Raw genomic sequence first — 22,210 nt, 5'->3', positions numbered from 1 at the left:
GCCGTCTAATTAACCTCATCAATATGCACTGCTACCCCACGCCTACCTCTCAGCACTAAAGCCAGCACGCGCTGAGAGAGGGCATGGGGAGCAGACACTGCGTTACTTAGTTCCTGTAATAGCCGACACACATGGTCTCTTCGCAGGCGACGGCTTCTTGCAGCTCCTGGGGAGATCGTCTACCTGCAATTACAGAGCAGGAGCAGAGTGTCAGCGGAAGCAGGAGCAGCGTGCTGGCGGCTAATGTATCAGCACTACTCTGGTGCTGAAATGACTGCAACCGCCGCCAGATGTTAACCTGTGCTCAGTACAGTTACCGCAGCATGTCAGCCTGGCCTGGCCACGCGCTGGGGACCATGAAGTGGACAGTCTTCCCCTCCAGATGAAGTGCCACTGTAAATGAAAAGCTAGGGCAAAGGACAGCACCCCCCCATCCCCCCGGCCTTGCCTCATCACTGTAATACTGTACTTCCTGGTTTCTAACGCGGCGGCAGGGCTAGGCCTACCGCACATCATTACCATAGCTGGAGTCTTCTCCGGTAAGAAGTAAAAAATGTTACAGTACAATAAACTATAACTTCCCCCCTCCCCCTAATAAAGTACAGTAAAGTACCGTACCTTAGAGGAAAAATCACATTACTGTGCTGAACTAGAACTCCAAGCATACCATACAGGACATGCTTGGAGTTCTAGTTCTCCTTAAAGGGGTTGTCCACTACTTGGACAAACTTCATCTCATTTTCCTTGTTTGCCGCTGTTGAGTTGTTTACAGTTACATTGGTGAAATATTAGTGTTATTTAGGTTATTAAATATGTTACCACATTTATAGCTTCACAATTTTTTTTTTTCCTATTTTACACTTCTAAAACCTGGGTGCGTCTTATGGTCCTGTGTGTTTTATTGTCCGAAATATTTGGTATACACTGCTCATTAAATTAAAGGGAACTCTCAAATAACACATCCTAGATCTGAATGAAATATTCTCATTGCATACTTTTGTTCTGTACAAAGTTGAATGTGCTGACAACAAAATCATAGAAAAATAATCAATGGAAATCAAATGTTTTAACCAATGGAGGCCTGTATTTGAAGACCCACAAAATTAAAGTGGAAACAAGTCAAAATGAGGCTCAGTATTGTGTGTGTGGCCTCCACGTGCCTGTATGACCTCCCTACAACGCCTGGGCATGCTGATTATGAGGTTGCGGATGGTCTCCTGAGGGATCTCCTCCCAGACCTGGACTAAAGCATCCGCCAACTCCTGGACAGTCTGTCGTGCAATGTGACGTTGGTGGATGGAGCGAGACATGATGTCTCAGATATGCTCAATTGGATTCCGGTTTGGGGAGTGGCGGGCCAGTCCATAGCCTCAATGCCTTCATCTTGCAGGAACTGCTGACATACTACAGCCACATGAGGTCTAGCATTGTCCTGCATTAGGAGGAATCCAGGGCCAACCGCACCAGCATATGGTCTCGCCAGGGGTCTGAGCATCTCATCTTGGTACCTAATGGGGCGGTCAGGCCACCTCTGATGACTGGGGCTGTTTGGCCCTCTAAAGAAATGCCACCCCACACCATTACTGACTCACTGCCAAAACCGGTCATGCTGAAGGATGTTACAGGCAGCAGATCGCTTTCCACGCCATCTCCAGACTTTGTCATGTCTGTCACATGTGCTCAGTGTGAAGAGCACATGGTGCCAGTGGCAAATTTGCCTATCCTGGTGTTCTGTGGAAAATGCCAAGCGTCCTGCACGGTGTTTGGCAGTGAGCATCACCCCCATCTGTGGACGTCAGGCCCTCATGCCATCCTCATGTAGTCAGTTTCTAACTGTTTGTGCAGACACATGCACATTTGTGGCCTGCTGGAGGTCATTTTGCAGGGCTCTGGCAGTGCTTCTTCTGTTCTTCCTTGCACAAAGGCGGAGGTAGTGGTCCTGCTGCTTGGTTGTTGCCCTCCTATGGCCCCCTCCATATCTCCTGGTGTACTGGCCTATCTCCTGGTGTACTGGCCTGTCTCCTGGTAGCGCCTCCATCCTCTGGACACTAAGCTGACAGACAAAGCAAACCTTCTTGCGACAGCTCGCATTGATGTGCCATCCTGGATGAGCTGCACTACCTGTGCCACTTGTGTGGGTTGTAGAGTCCGTCTCATGCTACCACGAGTATGAAAGCACAACCAACATTCAAAAGTGACCAAAACATCAGCCAGAACGCATTGGTACTGAGATGTGGTCTGTGGTCCGCACAAGCAGGAAACACTCCTTTTATTGAGTGTGTCTTTGATTGCCAATAATTCCCAACTAGATGTCTATTCCATTTACACAACAGCGTGTGAAATTGATTGTCAATCAGTGTTGCTTCCTAAGTGGACAGTTTGATTTCACAGAAGTTTGATGAACTTGGAGTTATATTCGGTTGGTTAAGTGTTCCCTTTAATTTTTTGAGCAGTGTGTGTGTCTGTGTATGTATGTGTGTGTATGTATGTGTATAGACTTAATATATACAGTGTGTGTGTGTGTGTGTGTGTGTGTGTATATGTTTGTATGTATGTACACACACATTTATATATAGCTTGCTATATATAAATTAGTCTTACAACAATCTTTCTCCAGACCTGAATCCCATAGAAAATGTGATCAGCTCGATTGCCATGTGGACTCGTAACTCTGTACTCCAGAACCTCAATGACCTAAGGGACAACCTTCAAGAAGAGTGGAATGCCATGTCTCAGCAGACAATAACTCCACTTGTGAACAGCACGAGATATCATTGTCCAGCTATAATTGTTGCTCAAGGACACATGACAAGTTATTGAGACATTGATATTTCGGGAGCAGTATTGTTGGATTTTGTTTCCATATGTTATTTAAGATGAGGAAATCCCCATTGTAAACATAAATGACCTACTTTCTTAATAAAATGTTAATGTAGCTTGAACTTTCTACGTTTGACATAAGTTTCACCCAAATGCCAAATATCCTTAACTTTTTGTGAGTAGCATATAATGCATACTATGTGTACCGCCCCGAGCTCGGCTGCAGCCGAGCCGCTCGGATCCAGGCTCGTCTGTGGGTGGCTCGAGCACCTCCGGACCCGGGATCATGTCGCTCTGAAAGGATGCTGGCGCTACGTAGGGGGTTGGTAGGTAGGTTTACGGCCGGGGCCGTGGTTTGAGTTAAGTTCGTGACGCCACCCACGGGCTGTGGTGAATGTAGACACCACCACTGCTTTTTACTAGGCCCCCAGGGACGGTGTTGCGCAGCCAGGTGTTGACGCCTCCGTGGGTAGGTGATGATGGTCCCGGGGCCCGGTGGTGAGGGTGCGGGCGGATTGGTGTGGTGCGGGGCAGTGCGCGGCCCGAAGGCACAGTTGTACTCACTCTGACAGATACACTGGAGTCTCTGGTAAACCAAAAAGATGGCGGTCGGTGCCCAGAGCCGGCTGCGTCTGGTCCCCCACCCGGTTTGGTGGTCCCCGCCTTTCTCCTGCACCTTCTTTTGTAGCTGTGGACTGCCTGCGCTTTAGCGACGGGAGTCCGCTCCCCGGCTGTGTGTGTCAGGAGAGCCCGTTTGCCCGAAGACGCTTGCCCGTGGGATCTCTCTGCCTGAGCGGTGGCTTTCTATCCCCCTCGTTGGGCTGTTACCTTCAGTCTTGGTTGGGAAAGGACCTAAGGTCCATACATCAATCAGTGAATTAACTTAGTCCGGTACATTCGGGACTTCGTTTCAGGGTCTGAGTACCTCCCTGTGTGCTCCGGTTTCCAGTCGGTTCCCCGGTTCGGTACCGGCGGGTCACTATCCTGTCCCGGTCCCTTAAGGTTCCACCAGGCCGTCTTCCCGGCTCCTGCAGGCGGCGATCACAGTCTGCCTCTTGGCCAAAGGGTGTCCAGGCTACGACCCGGACCCCTGTCAGACGTTTACTCCTCTCTCTTTCACCTCCTAAACTCCTCTCCTCTGACTACTGAATTTGACAGACTTGCACTTCCTACCTCAGGCCCTCTGAACTCCTCGGTGGGCGTGGCCAACTGCCTGGCTGCACCCCCTGGTGTGTCCATTAAGCTCTGAGGGAGGTGGCTAAAGTTTTGTGGTTGGCTGCTGTTACCTTTTTAAGGGGGACGGGTGTTTGTGCAAGGGCATGTCTGTGACTACCTGGCTAGTCCAGGGCATCACATATGTCTAGAGCGAGGTTAAACAATTTCTCCTTTCTACATTGAATCATGGCTGATGGTTGTGGGGTTTTTTTTTTTTTTATTCCTGTCAACTACAGATTCATAATATGAATTAATTTCTCAGTTACCCAGAAAGGAACAACATTTTAGTCTTTTGTTGACCAAAGGATGTGTTGTTTTTTTTTTTTTTTTTTTTTTTTGTTTTGCAATGCATTGTTTATTAAAAAACCTGCACCTGTTTTCTCTGTTTTAGGGTTACGTTGGCTACCATTGGGATCAGCTGGCTGGTCGTGGGAGCCACACTTGTTGGGCACTTGCCAAACGGCAGGTAAATGCATCTTCTGAAGAGCGAGCACTGTTATATGTGAGGGCAGCGGAAGGGAACGTGTCACCTACAAATACACTGTTTAACTGTAGATGCAGTTTTAATCACGTTTGGCTGTGTAATTGGAAAAGTGACTACAGGAAGAAAATGATGTCTTAGTAGTCAGCGTGGGCACTTGTCAGTGTCCATACTGACTACTGAAGGTGCCTACAATGGACATGTGAGCAGAACTTGGAAATAGAGGAAGAAAGCTGATTTATTCTGGGTAGAGGTGGTAACAGGATGCACTATGGGAAGATGGCAATCTGGGAGAGGCAAAGGGCTGCTGTGGGCAATGTTTCCTGGCAAAATTGGGTCATGGCATTCATACAGTATATTAGTTGCATGTTTCCCCTAACTAAGCATTATTGCGTATCGTATACCTCGAGGGTAGGTTTCACAGTTATAACAGGTTCCCTGTTTATATTAAAGGGGTTGTGCAGTCTTAACATAAGCCTGCATTCACTCTGTGACTGCAGACTTATGAATCTTCCCAAAGTACACACTGCGCGGTGAGGATTTGCTGGTTTCTGAGCTGAGAACGATGGCCATGTGACTGCAATTGTGCGAAATGCATGTTCTCGATCAGAACACAACTGGTGGGCTCGGCCTCACTCAATATAAGTGTATTGAGCAATGCCACACCTATTAAAATGCTGCGCCTACTAGTTAGACACGCTCATTCCATGCACTTGTATTGAGTAAGTTTGTGCCCACTAGTTGGGTTCTGGCCAGCAACATGCATAGCGCACAATTGCAGTTATGTAACCACTGTTCCCAGCTCAGAAACCGGTGAATCCTTGCAGAGCATAGTTCGTGCGCTGGGAGGATTCATAAGTCTGTAGTCACATAGTGACTGCAGACTTATCGTTTTAGACCAAACAAACCCTTTAAGAAACCATGGTAACTTTAGCGCCACATCTATATGAATGCTACACCCATTTTTAGCCACACCCATTTCAATGCACTTTCTTCAACCACAAAATACAAGTAACGGTAACCAAAAGTAAAGGCCCTCACCCTTCATACCATTAATACCCTACCTATGCCTTTATTTGTAGTCTCATTGCCTTCTGTCAATGAGATGTTGTTCCTGTCAAACAGTGACTTTTTAGCATTGGGGACTGTATTAATACGTTTTTCTGCAATTTTTGAAAATTAGTCATAAAAGATCCAAATTACTCAAATTGTAAACTATGACCACCTGTCTATCCCCTCAGCTGTCTGTTGCACCCAATCGCTGGCCTCTGTGTAACCGCAGACAGAATATGTGCAAGTAACCACTGAGGCCAATGGTTGCCTGAAGTAGTAAGGGCAACTTCTTTCAATGTGTCTATTAAAGCTAAAAAAAATTATACCCACATCCCAGACGGTCATTGCTCCAAGTGCTTTAGACTAGCACCTGATGCTGAAACGCTACAGCACTCGCATGACAGAACAGTATTGCGTGATTGCGGTGTACACAGCGCTCAGAGTAGAGACCCTGAGGGACGTATGCTTTTTTTTTTTTTTATTTTACTAGGTACATTAGGGACAATGACAGGTTTTGTCCTTTAGTGGACAGCCCTTTAAATTTACAGTAGAGCAGACCACCAGAGCAGTGCTGAGAAGATGCAGGGATCACAGTGGGTGATTATTATTTTGTTATATTAGGATAATCATTCCCCTTTGTCCAAATTCCCAAAACTTTGTAAAATATGCAAAAGTATATGATAACCTAACATAGCAGTTGTAGAGTAGGACCACAAAGGCATTTGGTGCGTGAGGCAGCACCGCCAAAGGGGCGCATGGTTTGTGACAATCCACCACCTATGGCTAAGGAGGTATTCAGAGTGGTGGTTGAGGAGGCAACAAAATAAATCTTCGAGACCCACAATTGGTCAGTCAGGACTCCGGATTTAGCGCATGTCGGCCTGATCTGACCCTTTCTTTTGCCTTCTGACCCACTGCATGCTGGATTTCTCTGGTATAAAACATCAAATCTCAGATATCAAGGGATTATGTTATTCAACTTTCTATGACCTAAATGCTCTTATAGGTGGGTTGATCATACTGACAGATTCCCGTTAATAGACAGCTTTGACATTTTAGCTGTGTTCAGATAGGAGACTGTGATTTTCAATAAAGAAATTAGTTTTATTACCACTATACTGGTAACATGGATTTCATACATTTTTGCATTATTATTACAGGGTGAAAAACTGGTTCAGCGAGAGGGTCCATTTGGTATGTTGTCGAATTTGTGGCCGAGCTCTCTCCAGTGCCATTCAGTACCATAATAAGTGAGTTGACTTTTCATAATCTTCACCTCCATGTAAAATCAATGCTGCTATAAAGAGTACCAGTCACCAGGTCAAATGTGGCCACTTTTTACTCTTACGTTATTCCTGCTGCTCTCCATAATCCTATATTTTTTTTTTCTATTTATAAATCTACCATATATTTCCACAGGTATGGGCCTTTTTATTTAGAGCTAGTTTTATGGTCTTTACAAGAGGATATGGCTCACATGGTAATGCAAAGCAGCCTAAAGACCCCCTTCCCCTCCCTCAGGGAGTTCTGTGAGCCACACCCTCATATAAAAGACCATAAGGATTAGCGTTAACTATAGAGACTTGTATCTTTTGGTGGTATGGCAGATAAACCCCCCCCCCCCCCCCCAAAAAAAAAACCAACCTTGAATATTCAGAGGAATAGCGGCAATTAAATAAAAGCAAAATCTAGACAAGCATGAGTTGGCAATTCCCATCTTAGTATTTGATGGCGTATTGTACTTGAGTAAGAGACAGTGTCCAGTCCCACAACCATGTGCCATGCTATAAAAACCGTGGCATATAAATATTATCATTTACTTCGGAAACTAGTCTCTCCGAGAAACCCAGTTTCCCAGGATTCCTTTATCTCCTTTAGGATGAGATATATATATATATATATATATATATATATATACCCCCTCAGTACATTTCCGGCAGTAGTGTACACCAGGTAAGAGAGCTACCTCTTTAAAGAAGCCCTCATGCCTCTGCATTTCATGGACATTTCTTCACTTTGGTGTGCACAGTTTTAGGCTTTTCATGTACTCGGCAATTCGGGCCACTCAAGACGTCGGCGTCTGCTCCATAAGTGATCTGCACCGTCCAGATGTTAACAGGGCCACTGATGTCTGTGATTGGCTGCAGCGATCTGTTGACTAGAAGAGTGCGTAATCAGATTTATCTATGATGACTAGCTCACCTGACCGCTGCAGTCGATCGCAGGATTCGCAGTGCTGTTGACATCCAGTTATTACGCAGATTTTGCTTCTGGAGCAGGGGTTAGTGGCACTGGGTTTACCAGTGTGACAGCAGGTGAGTATGGGAGTTTTTTGTTTTTTTTCTCCCACCCCCAAGGCCATACAACATTTTTTGTGATGGTCCTATTTCTCTTTATATACATACTATACTGTCATCTTACATCAAAGGTGATAACATTATCCTAATGTATTATAAAGCCACTCATCCAGGCTTAGTCAGGAATATATGTAATAATAATATTATGTTTTTATTCTTATTATGATCATCATTATTATTTTTTTATTTTCACAGAGAAAACAGACCGAAAAAGGGGGGAATTTGTGTGGCCAATCACACATCTCCAATTGATATAATTATTTTAGCCAATGATGGCTGCTATGCAATGGTAAGTACAAAACTGTATGTATTGCTTTAAAGGCAACTTGTAATCTAAATGGCTCCCTCCGACGTGTTGCAAGGACATTATGCATTTGTACTTCACTTCTGCAGGCCAGCATACCACCAAAATATGACTGGTGTAATGGTCAGGCTTGAAGTGGCCTTAGTCTCTTGTGCTGTGTTTTATAATCTATACAAGACCTGGGAAAATTGCAGCTAGGTGGGTACTTGTGGCCCTTTGGCTGTTTGCGAGTCGGGACAGTCAGATCTGGAATCTGTTTCGTCCACACCACACAACTGCTCTCCTTCTGGCGTCTCAATGTTGGAACAGGAAACCGTCAGCTCTTTTCCTCCATTGAGCCTGTGCCTCTGATAGCGCAGCAGGAGCCATTACAACACTACATTGCATCTGCTGTGCAGAGCTCAATTGACAGCACAGATGGAAAGAGCGGAGGAACGGGATTAGGTGAATAGATTTACCTTTTTAAACTTGGTACTTGTAGTAAATGATGGGGATATTATATTGCGTGGGAAATTTGCAGAGCGCTGCCACACCCCAGGCCCTTGGGATACTCTGTTCCGGGTGGTGGATAATGGGGATCACTGTCACAGGTGGCCGTGCCCGGTTCCGTTACCTGGGGGCGCTCGGTAACAGGGTTATTTTATATGTCACTTGTGACGCCACTGGCGGGTTGCGGTAATAAGATGTCCCGCCGCTGCTGTGGTTTTAGGGACAGATGGTATAGCAGCAAGTGTGTTCGCGCCCTCCGCCAGTAGGGGCTTAAGTCCCATATAGGTGTGCTGCGCCTTGTGGTGCGCCAGTAATAAACATGACACAGTTCTTGCAGATTAATTGGTATTTACTCACTTGATGTTGCAAGTGCAGGTTGGTACGGCTGGTTAACCGACTTTCCTTTGTCCCAGTGCTGACATGAGTCCCAGTTGAGCCCTCCGTGCACATGCAGAGCTGATGGTCCCCTTGCCTGAAGCTGTTGGTGACCTGCGGTGCTCCGCTCCTTTGTTTTCCGGGCCCAGTATGACAGGCCTCGCGGTCCCTTGTGGGGTAGGCTACTTCTGTGCCCTCTCCTGGGTCCTATATATGAGACTGTGTCCCTGAGCCTATGAGTGGTGTGGTACCCTGGAAGTTACCACACATGGCTGGATCAGCAGACCGCTTAGAGCTGTTGTCTACTCTGGGGTCCAGTACCCCCTCGTGCGTAGTGCCTGGGATCTGTCTACCCTCAGGCTAATACCTCCTAGTCGCCTTTTGGGGGTCTCCTCACAATCCTCACACCCCTCTCACTCACTGGCTCCTTTCAACTGTCGTTTTTCCTCTCTGCCAACTCTGCCTAGCAACACCTGTTGCTTCCCACAAGCCACACCCCTTTCCCAGGCTAACAGCTAAGGGATTGGTTCTCACACCTGACCACTGTTAACCCTCTACATGCTGCGCCCAGGTCTCAGGGAATGTGCCCCTACCTGTGTGTGAGGTGTGGGTTGTCAGCAGAGGGTGTTCCAGAAAGCCTTAAGATCCTGCAGATCACTGGGGTAGCATATCCCAGGGTGCTGCATTCCCCCTTGGTTAAGACCAGCATGTCCGCGGGCTGCAAAACAAGAAAATCTGCAAAACATATATTTTTAAAACGGCAATAAATAACAAACATACATTTGTAACAGGTTAGTACTCCGTACACTTTTCTTCCCACCACCCACAGTCTCTGAGGCCACCATCCGGTGGACCTCTCCGAACATCCTGGTGACTGTTCCCTGTGGGGACTGTCCTAGGGAGCACACCGGTTATGATGGTGATGGGGGTCTTAGCCTGCTCCGCTGCAGACACTCCCTGCGACTTCCGGCTCTCCTTTTAGGGTGTTGGGAGCAAAAGTTCAGTTCCTGGGTAATCCCAATGAAAAGCACCATGTGTGCAACTATATACAAATGTTTTTACGCCATGCCTTTCCTGTGGCTTAGGTCCATAAAAACAAAGGATGGGGAAAAACCTGGATTCTTCCCAAAGGGAGGCACAGTTAAATATTACGAACATTTGTTACAAGTAAAATATATCTTTGTACCAGACCCAAAAGTCCATATAGGTCAGTCTTTGTAGGGTCAACATGCTTAATATACATTATTTACATTTTACATACAGTTAATATGTATTTAATGACCATTTTTAGTAGTATTCCCACTCTCCTAGTCTGGATGGGGGATGACCAATGTTGCTTCTGTTTGACCTACGCATCTCTGGTGTGTCAATGTTGTCTGTGTTTTGTACTACACTTGGTACAGTAGGTTGACTTGGTAAGTATCTACGTGTTCTTACCCCTACTGTAGGATTGACAAGGTCAATGTTTGCAGAACGTTCTGGTTCAACTTCCCCTGAGGTTTCTTCTGGTTCTTGTACTGGTACAAGTTCTTCTTGTCTTTGTGCAGGTTCTTCTGGTACTTGTGGAAAGGTGATACAAGGTATTACTATGGCTCCATTGTATTGCGGTCAGTCTTCTGGGAAATCTCCTAATACAGTATGGATCATTTTCTTCTTTGGCTCAGGTTGAGGTAGATTTACAATTCTTTCTGTACTTTCTTTTGGCACTTGGGTAGCATATCCCAGGGTGCTGCAAATACTCTATGGGGAGCTGTTCATTGTGGTACAAGGGCTGAATAGGAGAAGTACAACTTTTACTATACCATAATAATAAGAGCAGAATTAACTTCGTCTGGTTGGTCCACAACAGTCAGACCTTCCCGTGAAAATCTAATTGCCCACCCTTGATCTAACCTTGAATTGATGTGGATGACATCTCCTACTTCATTCGCATCTTGTCGTCTCCCTAGTATTTCTCAGAGAATATTCACACTGAGCATCATCACAGCAATGCAGGGTTAAGTTGTTGGGTGGAATTCGAGGTAGGCAACATAATATGGCTGACATAAGGGATGTCATTTATATGAAATAATGAAAGGTGGGTGAGTGGCCTACAACTGATGCCACAAATTGGAGTAAGCTAAAGGGAAATGTCTGCCAGCTCTGAGATTTCAGCTTGAGGCACGCAGCAGAATATGCTCTTCTTTGAATTTGGCGCGCTCTTCCCCCGCGCTCTACTACTTAAAGGGAACCTATCACCTGCCTGAACCACAGAACCATGAAGCTGAGTCCGGCTCACTCACTACATATCTGTATGTTTTACTTTTGAACATATAACTAAAATATGGTGTGGGATGAAGTGACCGGTCACACAAATATGTCTGCACAGGCTTCACACAGCCCGCTACACTAGAGTGAAAGGCCGCTGACTATACACACAGGGAGAGACTTGCCTGTCCAGCTGCCCGGGTGTGGGAAGTCGACATGATATGGCTTTCATCCTTGTCACCTCAGACCCAGTTCAGTTCTCAATTATGTTTTTGTCAAATCCACAACAACATTTCAAAGTAAAATAAACAATGCAATAAAAAAGCCAGTGTTTTTTAATTCTAGCTTCCCGTGGTTCAGTAGATTTGCCTCTATCTTGTCCTGGTCATATTTTAGAACATTACATGAAAAAATTTCTTGCATTTTTTTGAGCTGCACTTTGTTTTAAAATCTCAGTAGGTTTAATTATTTCAGTATTTTTGTATTTCTTTACCTATTCATTTTAATACATAAAAAAATGCATATAATATACACAGCGTTTTTTCTGACAACACTGTGTTTTCTGCAAAAAATAAAAAGCTACGGCAGCGATCACCAAATGTCGCACGAGCGACGGGGGCGGGTGCTATCGCGCGCTACATCTCTAGCAATCGTTGGCGATGTTGCAGCGTGTAAAGCACCCTTTACACTGCTGTCGTTTCTTAGATGCTTTTGGTGTAGCACTTAGATTTCCATCTGACTCTTTTGAGCTGAAAAATGGAAATGAGAAATGAAAAGATGATGAAGGCACGATGAAGGGATGATGTACTCAACTGTTGCGACCATTTTATCCATTGTTGCAATTTTGGATAAGTTTAATAAAACAGTAGGTTCGCTTTATGTGTACAATTCTTGTTAGACTCTCTTTTTAAGGATTTCCACATATAAAGTAGGGCCACCACCTGAAGCCCTTACTACAATGCTGTCTATTTGTCCCCAAGCCGCTCTGCATAATATAAAAACCTTTTAAAAAATTATAAGACTGTCAAGTCCAATGGGCGTCTCTGGTTTTCATCCGGCACCTCCTCTGTTCTTACGATCACTGTCCTCCTCCTTGCTTCATGTGGATGACGGGTCCTATGTCATCCACAGAATTTCCACCATTGCACACCTGCACAGGCGCACTTTTGTGTCCTGCCAAGGGCAGAACAAAGTGTTGTAGAGAGCATGCTCGGGCGCTCTTTGGCCTTTCCCCGAGCATGGGCATAAGCTTCTCGGCAGGGGACAGAAGTGCGTCGGTGCAGGAGCGCGATTGGGAAGACTGGATTATCAGTCCGAACCACCTCGTAGGTGAGTATGATAAAAGCTATATTTGACGTTATGCAGTACAGCTTGGGTACATAGATATAGCATTCTAGTATGGTGTAGCATAGGGCTTACATGTGCTGGCCCTACTTTATATAGGGAAAACCTGGTGACAGGTTCCCTTTTGAGATGTATAACCTACTATATCAAGTAGAGGACCTAAGAAAGCTGTTAGTGTCTTAGTAAGAACCAGTATTGCCATTCAGACATTAGATGTGTAATGTTTTTTTTTTGTTTTTTGCTTTTCTCTAGCTATTGTCACATTGTAACATTATATGTGCTTATTCAGGTTGGACAGGTTCATGGAGGACTTATGGGTGTTATTCAGAGAGCCATGGCAAGGGCATGTCCACATGTGTGGTTTGAACGTTCTGAGATGCGTGATCGCCACCTGGTGACAAAAAGGTATATTGCTAGTGTTACTAGCCTGATAGTACATTCTAGGAAACAAATGATTTGCAAAACGTTTCCACCCTATGAGAGAATTTGCTAAGAATTTGTAATGGGTAAATAAAACCTGAATAGAAATCTTAGAAAACTGAGCTCAACTATTCTATTTGTCAAAAGGGTGTGTCCCTGGATAATCTGTGAGATTGGGCAGTGTCAGTCTCAACTGGAAGTGCACAGAATATGCTCTTGGAATATGTTGTTACCAAAACAAACTTAAAAATCTTCACACAATTATACTGATACAAAAATATACAGGTATTACATTATTTGTGCCTCGGAGTTAAGAGGTTCAGATAAAAAACTGTTAAAATCTCTATTCAGTGAAAACAAACTTTCCAATTACTGATGTATCCACAAAAGTTAGAAACTCTGTTCTCCAGTAAAGCACATGTTCATACTTCCCGGTTTGAGGCTGATTTTGGTTTCCCCCAACGATCCCAGCTGCCCATTAGATATTACAAGCTCAACCCGTTTGTGGTTTGACCAATTGTCAGAATTCTCTTACAGCAATGCCTTTTTAACCTTTTCATAACATAACACACCATACATCCTCTGTGGGTCTTGTTGCATGAAGCGGGCTCAGGAGCTGAGCCTGCTCCATAGAGGACAAGTGTTGTGACAGCGGTATTAAAGGGTTCCTAACCTCGTCACAAGGACACATTGATGTAGTCCTCCCACTCACAAGCTGGGGCATGACTTCACACTAAAACTATGGGAGCATTAAAGAAACTTATGCACTCATTAGTGATGAGCGAGCACTACCATACTCAGGCACTTGGTACTCATAACAAGCAGTCGATTGCTCGGTCGGGCTTGACTTGTGTACTGAGTATAATGGAAGTCAAAGGGGGACGTGGGCATTTTTCCAGAAGATTTTCCTAAGAAATGCTTGAGTTTCCTATTGACTTCCATTCTACTCTGTACACGAATCGAGTCCGTCTGAGCATCAGAAGACTCGTTAGGAGTACCAAGCATGGTATTGCTAACTCATCACTAGTTACAAGTGACTCATGACTAGTTAAAAGAATCTAGCACTCGTGCTTGGTAGTGCTCACTCTGTACTAGTTACGAGTATCGAGCACTCGTGCATGGTAGTACTCACTCATCACTAGTTACAAGTACCAAACAACCGAGCATGGTAGTGCTCACTCTGTACTAGTTACGAGTATCGAGCACTCGTGCATGGTAGTGCTCACTCATCACTAGCAGTAATGTTTTGCTTTTGTTTTATGCCTTATACTGTCAAAGCTTCCTGGAGTTGCTAATGCTACAATCAGTCATAGTGAATGTAATTTTCATTTATGTTCCTGTAACACCACACCTTTTATTTCCTACACTGTTGTTCTATTGCACACGACAGTCAATTGTGTACTGACTACTTTGTTCCCTTCCCTTTTCTGTTTTTATACAGGCTTCGAGAACATGTATTTGATAAGGAAAAACTGCCCATTTTGATTTTCCCAGAAGGTAAGATTAACAGCTTGGTTGCAACTATTTTTTATTTAAGATTTTTCTGCAGTTTTTAAGACCTTAGTCCATTCAAAAAACATGCTGATGGCACTTGGAGTCCTCTGCTTTTTAATTCCTGCACATTTTGATCCACATGCAATGAGAAGCAGTTACAAGGAAAAAGAAAGCCATTAGTTTAACCAGTATTCTGTATAGAGTGAGTGCAGGACAGAGCAGGAGCTCTGAGGTCCAGCTGCCAACCAGGGAACACGGCAGTGTCTCATTTCTCCTGTCTGAGCCAGTACCATGCTGCTATTATCATTTTGCTTTTGGTGCGAAGACCCTTCAGTGTACAGAGGATCCCAGAATTAAAAAATAAATGAATTCCCATAATATGTCGCATTATAATATTATTATTATTTATAGAGCACCATTGATTCCATGGTGCTGTACATGAGAAGGGGTTACATACAGAATACATATACAAGTTTCAATAGACAGACTAGTACAGAGGGAAGAGGGCCCTGCCCTTGCGGGCTTACATTCTAAAGGATTTTGGGGAGGAGACAGTAGGTGGGGTGTAGGTTGGGCGGCAGCTCCGCACGGTGGTGGGGCGGCAGCTCCGCACGGTGGTGGGGCGGCAGCTCCGCACGGTGGTGGGGCGGCAGCTCCGCACGGTGGTGGGGCGGCAGCTCCGCATGGTGGTGGGGCAGTGGGGTCATTGAAGACTATAGGCATTTCTGAACAGATGAGTTTTTAGGTTCCGTTTGAAGTTTGCAAGTGTAGTAGATAGTCTCACGTGTTGAGGCAGCGAGTTCCAGGAGACTGGGGATGCTCGGGAGAAGTCTTGGAGTCGGTTGCGTGAGGAGCGAATGAGAGAGGAGAGCAGGAGATCTTGGGAGGACCGGAGATTACATTTTGGAGTGTAGCGAGAGATTAGTTCAGAGATATACGGAGGAGACAGATTATGGATGGCTTTGTAGGTCAGTGTCAGTAGTTTGAATTGCATACGATGGAAGATGGGAGCCAATGGAGGGATTTGCAGAGAGGAGAAGCGGGGTGGTATTGAGGAGAGAGGTGGATCAGTCGGGCAGCAGAATTAAGGATGGACTGGAGAGGGGCGAGCGTGTAGGCAGGAAGACCACAGAGGAGGATGTTGCAGTAGTCAAGGCGGAAGATTTCAATGCACTAGCATTTTTGTAGATTGAGAATTGAGTGGCTGCAATTTTAAAAGTATGCAAATGTTCCTGGAGAGTCATCTTAAAGTGGAACCATTGTTTTAATTTTTATTTCAGAAATTAACAGTCCACATGTGACTAACTTTGTAATACATCTTATCCGACAAATTTGCTTCTTTCTCTGCCAGAATTGATCAGTCTTTATCCAAATTCTCAGTTCTGAGTTAAATCTGTATTCAGTGAAGACTTTCCCATTACTGAGATAGGAGATGGCAGTTAATAATATGGAGGTTCTATGTGGATAGAATAGGAGGAGGGGTGGAGCTCTTCTAGCTCCTCCCTCTGCCTCTAGTTCCTTCCGTCATCCTAGAATCTCCTCAGTAACAGCTGCCATCTCCTATCACAGTAATGGGAAAGTCTTCTCTGAATACAGATCTTACCTCAGCATTTAAGAATTTTGATAATGACCACTTTTAGTAGAGATCATAGCTAATCGAATGCAATAGGTCTTTGACCCAATGTGGTGTCTATTAGGAGGCCCACTTGATTTAGTGTATCTAACATAGATGAGAAGGCAGGATTGATTTTGGCTGGGCACATAAATAACTGGACACCAAATATTTGGTTCTAAATTTCATAAATTTCGGATCTGGTCCGACTTTCACCCGATCTTGAGCTTAGTACTATAAAATGGTGGTACTAAGGGCTAGGAGGCTGAAAAAGGAAGTACAATTGGAATTAAAGCAGGACAATTATACTTAGTGTTTCTGCACAGCTGACACACTGCTTCTGGGTCCGCTCATTACAGCCTATGAATATTCACAGTTTCCCCCGACCACCATCTGTGACAGCATCTGTGATTGGTTGCTGTCAGACTGTGCCCCCGCCCTCTCTGTCGATGTCTCTGATTAGTTACCATCGCACTAGATGCCGAAGTCACCCGAATGGGAGTGTAAAAATAAATAAATAATTGTGAAAAAATGGCGTAGGGTCCCCCGTATTTTGGTACCCAGTGCAGATAAAGCAGACAGTTGAAGGCTGTAGCCCCCACCTGTCAGCTTTATCTTGGGTGTGTCAAAATATGAAGGACCCCACTCAAGGTTTTTTTTTTTTAATTATTTATTTAAATAATTAAAAAACAAACAAAAACGGCATGGCCTCACCCCCAATTTTGAAACCCATCTAAGATAAAGCATACAGGTATTTTTAGACTAGGGTTGTCCATTGTTATTCTGCCTTCCCCAGCCTAAAAATAGCATTCCGCAGCCCCAGATTTAGCACATTTATTTAATGCGCCAATCCTGGCGCTTACCCAGCTCACCTCAATTGGTCTGGAACAATGACAATCGGGTGTAATATAGTGGATTTAGGGCAGCACAGAGGCTCAGTGGTTAGCAGTGCTAACTAGTGCTCGGGTCCTGGGTTCAAATCCCACCAAGGACACCATCTGCAAGGAGTTTGTATGTTCTCCCCGTGTTTGCGTGGGTTTCCTCTCACAATCCAAAGACATATAGATTGGGGCTCACAATCTAAAGTCCCAATGGGGACAGTGTTTCTGATGTATGTAAAGCACTGCGGAATATGTTAGCGCTATACAAATGAAGATTTTTTTTTTTTTTTTTGCGTTAATGAAGGCTGTGATTTTTCAGAAATCCATGGCTGCCAAAAAGCCCTGGCTTAGTAATGGGTAGGGGTAGTACTAATCCTGTAAGTAAATACTAACTCCGAGAAAAATACTTTTATTTAAAAAAAAAAACAAAAAAAACAACAAACAAAAAGCAAACACTTTTGCCTATGATCTACTATAAATGCAAAATGTTACATCCAAAAGATGAGTACTGCCATGAAACTTTGAGATCACGTGAACTGTGCCCAAGTATAATCCCACCCTCCTTCTCTCCACCATGTTGCCTTTTCTTGCCTTTCCTTTATCAGCCCTGTACTGTAATGTCATTTGCAACTGCTTTATTTTAAAATAAGAGATAATTATGTCCACACTTTTCTTTTTAAAATTGACTTAAAGGGAACCTGTCAGGTCAAAAAAGCGTTCTGACCTACAAGCAGGGGCCTGTGTGAGCTTAGTAACCCCTTCCTACCCATCCCTGTGTTATATTGTGTAATATGAAAGTAATAAAATAACGTTTTATTACTTTCATATGTCCTATGTAAATGACAGGGTTTATAGCCCCATGGGCGTCTCATCATCCTGTGGGCGTCTACATGCTTTACATCAGCGATGTGACCGTTGTTACTTCAGAATCTAACGCGTGCGCACGCTTACCGTTATTGTCTCTTCATCCTGGTGCTTGTGTGTCAGCTTTTGACGCACACTGCACATGCTCAGACGCCTGTGGTTCAGGTCATGTGCAGTGGGCCTCAGAAGCCGAAAAGCAAGCGCCAGGATGAGGCGGCAGCGAGAATGGTAAGCGCGCACGCGAGATTCTGAAGCTGCAGAACTGACGTCGCTCATGTAAATCCATGGTATCACACTCACAGGGGCGTGATACCATGGAAAGCATGTAGACGCCCACAGGGCGATGATACGCCCATGGGGTAGAGACCTATGCTATTTACATAGGACATATGAAAGTAATAAAATGTATTTTATTATTTTCATATTACACAATATTACAACACAGGGATGGGTAGGAAGCGGTTGGCAGATCAGCCAGGCTCCTGCTTGTTGATCAGAACGCTTTTTTGACCTGACAGGTTCCCTTTAAAGCAACACTGCAGTGTTTTTGTTTTGTGTGTTTTTAACCATTCGAATGGTGCTTTAAATTTAAGTTTCCTGACCCCTGTTTCATACTCTTTCTGGCGTCTTTATCTTCTATTGGTGACCTGACAGCAGCTACAGTGTTTCATGTAGCAAGGCAGAGGTCCGAACTCAATACAAAAATACAAATCTATGAGAGCCTCGTTCTGACTCTCATAGACTTGTATTGAGAGTGTGTGACGTAACGTCCGACTTCCGCCCAATCAGAAGTTATTGGCACAAGATTGCACTGCGAGACTGAAGCAGCATTTAACAAAAGGTGAAGCCGCCTGAGATCAGGGCACTTGGATTTAAAGCACTACTCCACTTTAAAGCAACATTACACCACTAACATAAAATAAAACAAAAATGCTGAAGGGGTGCTTTAAGCTGATACAACACTTTTACCTCTTATCTTTTGCTGCTGATGTAGGAACCTGTATAAATAACACATCTGTCATGATGTTCAAAAAAGGAAGTTTTGAAATTGGTGGGACCATATATCCTGTGGCAATAAAGGTAAGCAAATTCATACTCTTAAAGGGCTTATCCAGTAATGGACAAATATTTTTCAATTAAACCAATCTGACTAGTGAAATAAAAAATGCATACTTACCTACTGGACCGGTGCCGCTTTCCTCTCTGAACGGCTGTATCCTCAGCGAATTCATGGTATTGTTTGCCATGTGAGTAATGATGAGCGAGTTTCAAAATACTCGGATTTGTGATACTCGTTGCGAGTACTGTCTAACACTCGCGTATTCGTTCCGAATAGTGTGTGCAATGGAAGTCAATGCAAGTCAATGGGGAAACACTCGCAATGTAACAAGTGACCCATATTCTGCACTATTTGCTACTCACACCAATAGTACGGCATTCGGGTTACTCGTTACTTTTGCGAGTTTTTCCCCATTGACTTGCATTGCACACACTATTCGAAATGAGTACCGCGAGTATTAGACCGTACTCATTATGAGTATCATGAATCCGAGTATTTCGAAGCTCAATCATCGTTACATTTGAGCTCTATAGCCTGTCGGCAGTAACTGATGGGCTGCAGCTTTCATAGTGTCAGCATGTATCATGCTTAATTATTAAGGCCCATATGCGACAAACCACAAATGATTTTTACCATTTTGTCATGCATAATGACATTTCATTTTATTCCTACCAGTAATCGGTGAATTGAAAATGAGATGTATTACCTGCCATTCCTCTCAGGCATTATTAATTTTCTCTTAGAACAGCTACTTCTGATAGAATTATAAAGACTATAGCCTAGTCAGTGGCTGCTGATAGGCTGCAGCGCTCTCCTGATATATATATAATGCCACAAGATCACCGGGAAAACAGTGCTTCCATTTTTTAGCCTCAGGTTTAGTGTTTTGCAAAATGACAAGTTGGGGAAGAAAGCATGTACAGTCTTGTGGATGGCAGACAAAATTTACTACAGTTAGCGAGAAAAGCCCATGAAGAGGAGACGAGGCCTGTATAGAAGTAAAGGAAGACATACACTTAAAGTCCACTTTATATTATTGGGAGAAACCCTCTCACAAGAAAAAAACCTGAAATGAGGAATAGGCTGCAAACTGTGTGAGCGAAATACACTCCTTCTATGTCTCTTGAAGGTCAAGTTAATATTTGTGTTACGAGTGCTCGGGAAATCAATACAGCACACACTTAGTATGGTGTACGCAAAGAATTTTCCTTGATTAGTACATGTGACCAGTTTATATAGGTTTATGAAGGAACAGTCCCCTCTGAACTATGCACCAATAAGAGCAGTATGGGCGTGAACAAAAATGTGTCTACTCCCTGCCCATCAGTGCTAGCTGAACCCTATGGCATCATTAGGGGTGCTTCACACACAGCGAGCTCGCTGCCGAGATCGCTGCTGAGTCACGCTTTTTGTGACGCAGCAGTGACCTCATTAGCGATCTCGCTGTGTGTGACAATGAGCAGCGATCTGGCCCCTGCTGCGAGATCGCTGCTCGTTACACACAGCCCTGGTTCGTTTTCTTCAAAGCCGCTCTCCTGCTGTGACACACAGATCGCTGTGTGTGACAGCGAGAGAGCGACAAATGAAGCGAGCAGGAGCCGGCATCTGACAGCTGAGGTAAGCTGTATCCAAGATAAACATCGGGTAACCAAGGTGGTTACCCGATATTTACCTTAGTTACGAGCCTCTGCAGCTCTCACGCTGCCTGTGCTGCCGGCTCCGGCTCTCTGCACATGTAGCTGCTGTACACATCGGGTTAATTAACCCGATGTGTACAGCAGCTAGGAGAGCAAGGAGCCAGCGCTAAGCAGTGTGCGCGGCTCCCTGCTCTCTGAACATGTAGCTGCATTACACATCGGGTTAATTAACCCGATGTGTACTGTAGCTATGGTAGGAGAGCAAGGAGCCAGCGCTCAGTGTGCGCGGCTCCCTGCTCCCTGCACACACAGCTGTGCGCTGGTAACTAATGTAAACATCGGGTAACCATACCCGATGTTTACCTTAGTTACCAGTCTCCGCAGCTTCCAGACGGCAGCTCCGTGCAAGCGCAGCGTCGCTTGCACGTCGCTGCTGGCTGGGGGCTGTTCACTGGTCGCTGGTGAGATCTGCCTGTTTGACAGCTCACCAGCGACCATGTAGCGATGCAGCAGCGATCCTGACCAGGTCAGATCGCTGGTCGGATCGCTGCTGCATCGCTAAGTGTGAAGGTACCCTTAGTTAAAAGACAAGATGGACACAATGAGAACAAAATGAATTCTTTTCTCTCACAATTGCATATCACGGTGGCTGAAAGTAAATGAAAGGCTAAAGATTGCAATTTTATTAGCTAAATGTAAACATAAACATTGGAAAAAAAAGATTGTGCAGTGCAAGGTGATGGGTAACAATCAGTTGCTTTATGGCACGTGGTTTTGATTATCAGATGGGATTGAATACTTCTATGGTAATCACACTGTCATTGGCGTATCTATATGTACACACTGGAATGTTCGCATGTGGCAGGGGATCAGGAGATATGCTCCTTCCACATGGGAGTGATGCTGGCTATATTAAGTAACTGGTATCTGTCTCTAACAGCCTCAGCCAGAGCTGAGTAGCGGCTGATAACAATTTGTATGCTGTTGTCAGGTACTGATATCGGCATTTAAATTGCCGTAACAGGCGGTGAACTCATGCGTTTGTTCTCAACTCAGACTCACAATAAAATAAGTGTGCCAGTTTGTTACTATGACAACAGGGGCCCCCATTGCCACCATCTTGGTCCCCCTCTGAATTTCATCTGTTTGCTGTGCATGCTTCAAAGGAGACCTAGATTTATACTATATACTGCAATACTATGATGAATAATGGAAAACGTCAATAAATACAACAAGATCTATTTTTGCTTCTGCTACAGCAAAGCCTTCAACTGAGTTTATCACTAGAGACTTTAGATCTGTCCCAAACTATCTGATCGGCCAACTTTACATCAACCAAGAAACAGACCGAATGGGACTCGGTGACATGGCATGGTTCAAATTAGTGCGAGGTTTCAGAAAAGGCTGCATTCTGTCACCATTTTTTTTTCAATTTATATGCAGAAGCTATCTTCACGAAGGCTGTACTTGCCAAAAAAGAGAGAGGAATCAAAATTGCTGGACTTATCATGAACAAACTTTAAATACGCAGGTGATACAATATTGATAGCAACAAAC

The 22,210-nt window shown here is 44.5% G+C and overlaps 1 protein-coding gene across 1 annotated transcript in view; it reads left to right on the top strand.

The window, feature by feature from the left end:
- GPAT3 (glycerol-3-phosphate acyltransferase 3) overlaps nucleotides 1–22,210 on the top strand; it is an 88,561-nt gene that overhangs the window by 56,735 nt on the left and 9,616 nt on the right. Inside the window, exons 4-9 of the mRNA XM_075352009.1 lie at nucleotides 4,427–4,501; nucleotides 6,730–6,819; nucleotides 8,122–8,215; nucleotides 12,975–13,090; nucleotides 14,547–14,602; nucleotides 18,951–19,036. Coding sequence (XP_075208124.1) covers nucleotides 4,427–4,501; nucleotides 6,730–6,819; nucleotides 8,122–8,215; nucleotides 12,975–13,090; nucleotides 14,547–14,602; nucleotides 18,951–19,036 — 517 coding nt within the window. The remainder of the gene's footprint in view (nucleotides 1–4,426; nucleotides 4,502–6,729; nucleotides 6,820–8,121; nucleotides 8,216–12,974; nucleotides 13,091–14,546; nucleotides 14,603–18,950; nucleotides 19,037–22,210) is intronic.

This window comes from Anomaloglossus baeobatrachus, chromosome 1 (genome assembly GCF_048569485.1).
Source record: "Anomaloglossus baeobatrachus isolate aAnoBae1 chromosome 1, aAnoBae1.hap1, whole genome shotgun sequence".
Taxonomy (NCBI): Eukaryota; Metazoa; Chordata; class Amphibia; order Anura; family Aromobatidae; genus Anomaloglossus; species Anomaloglossus baeobatrachus.
This window is presented reverse-complemented; position numbering and strand designations above follow the sequence as displayed.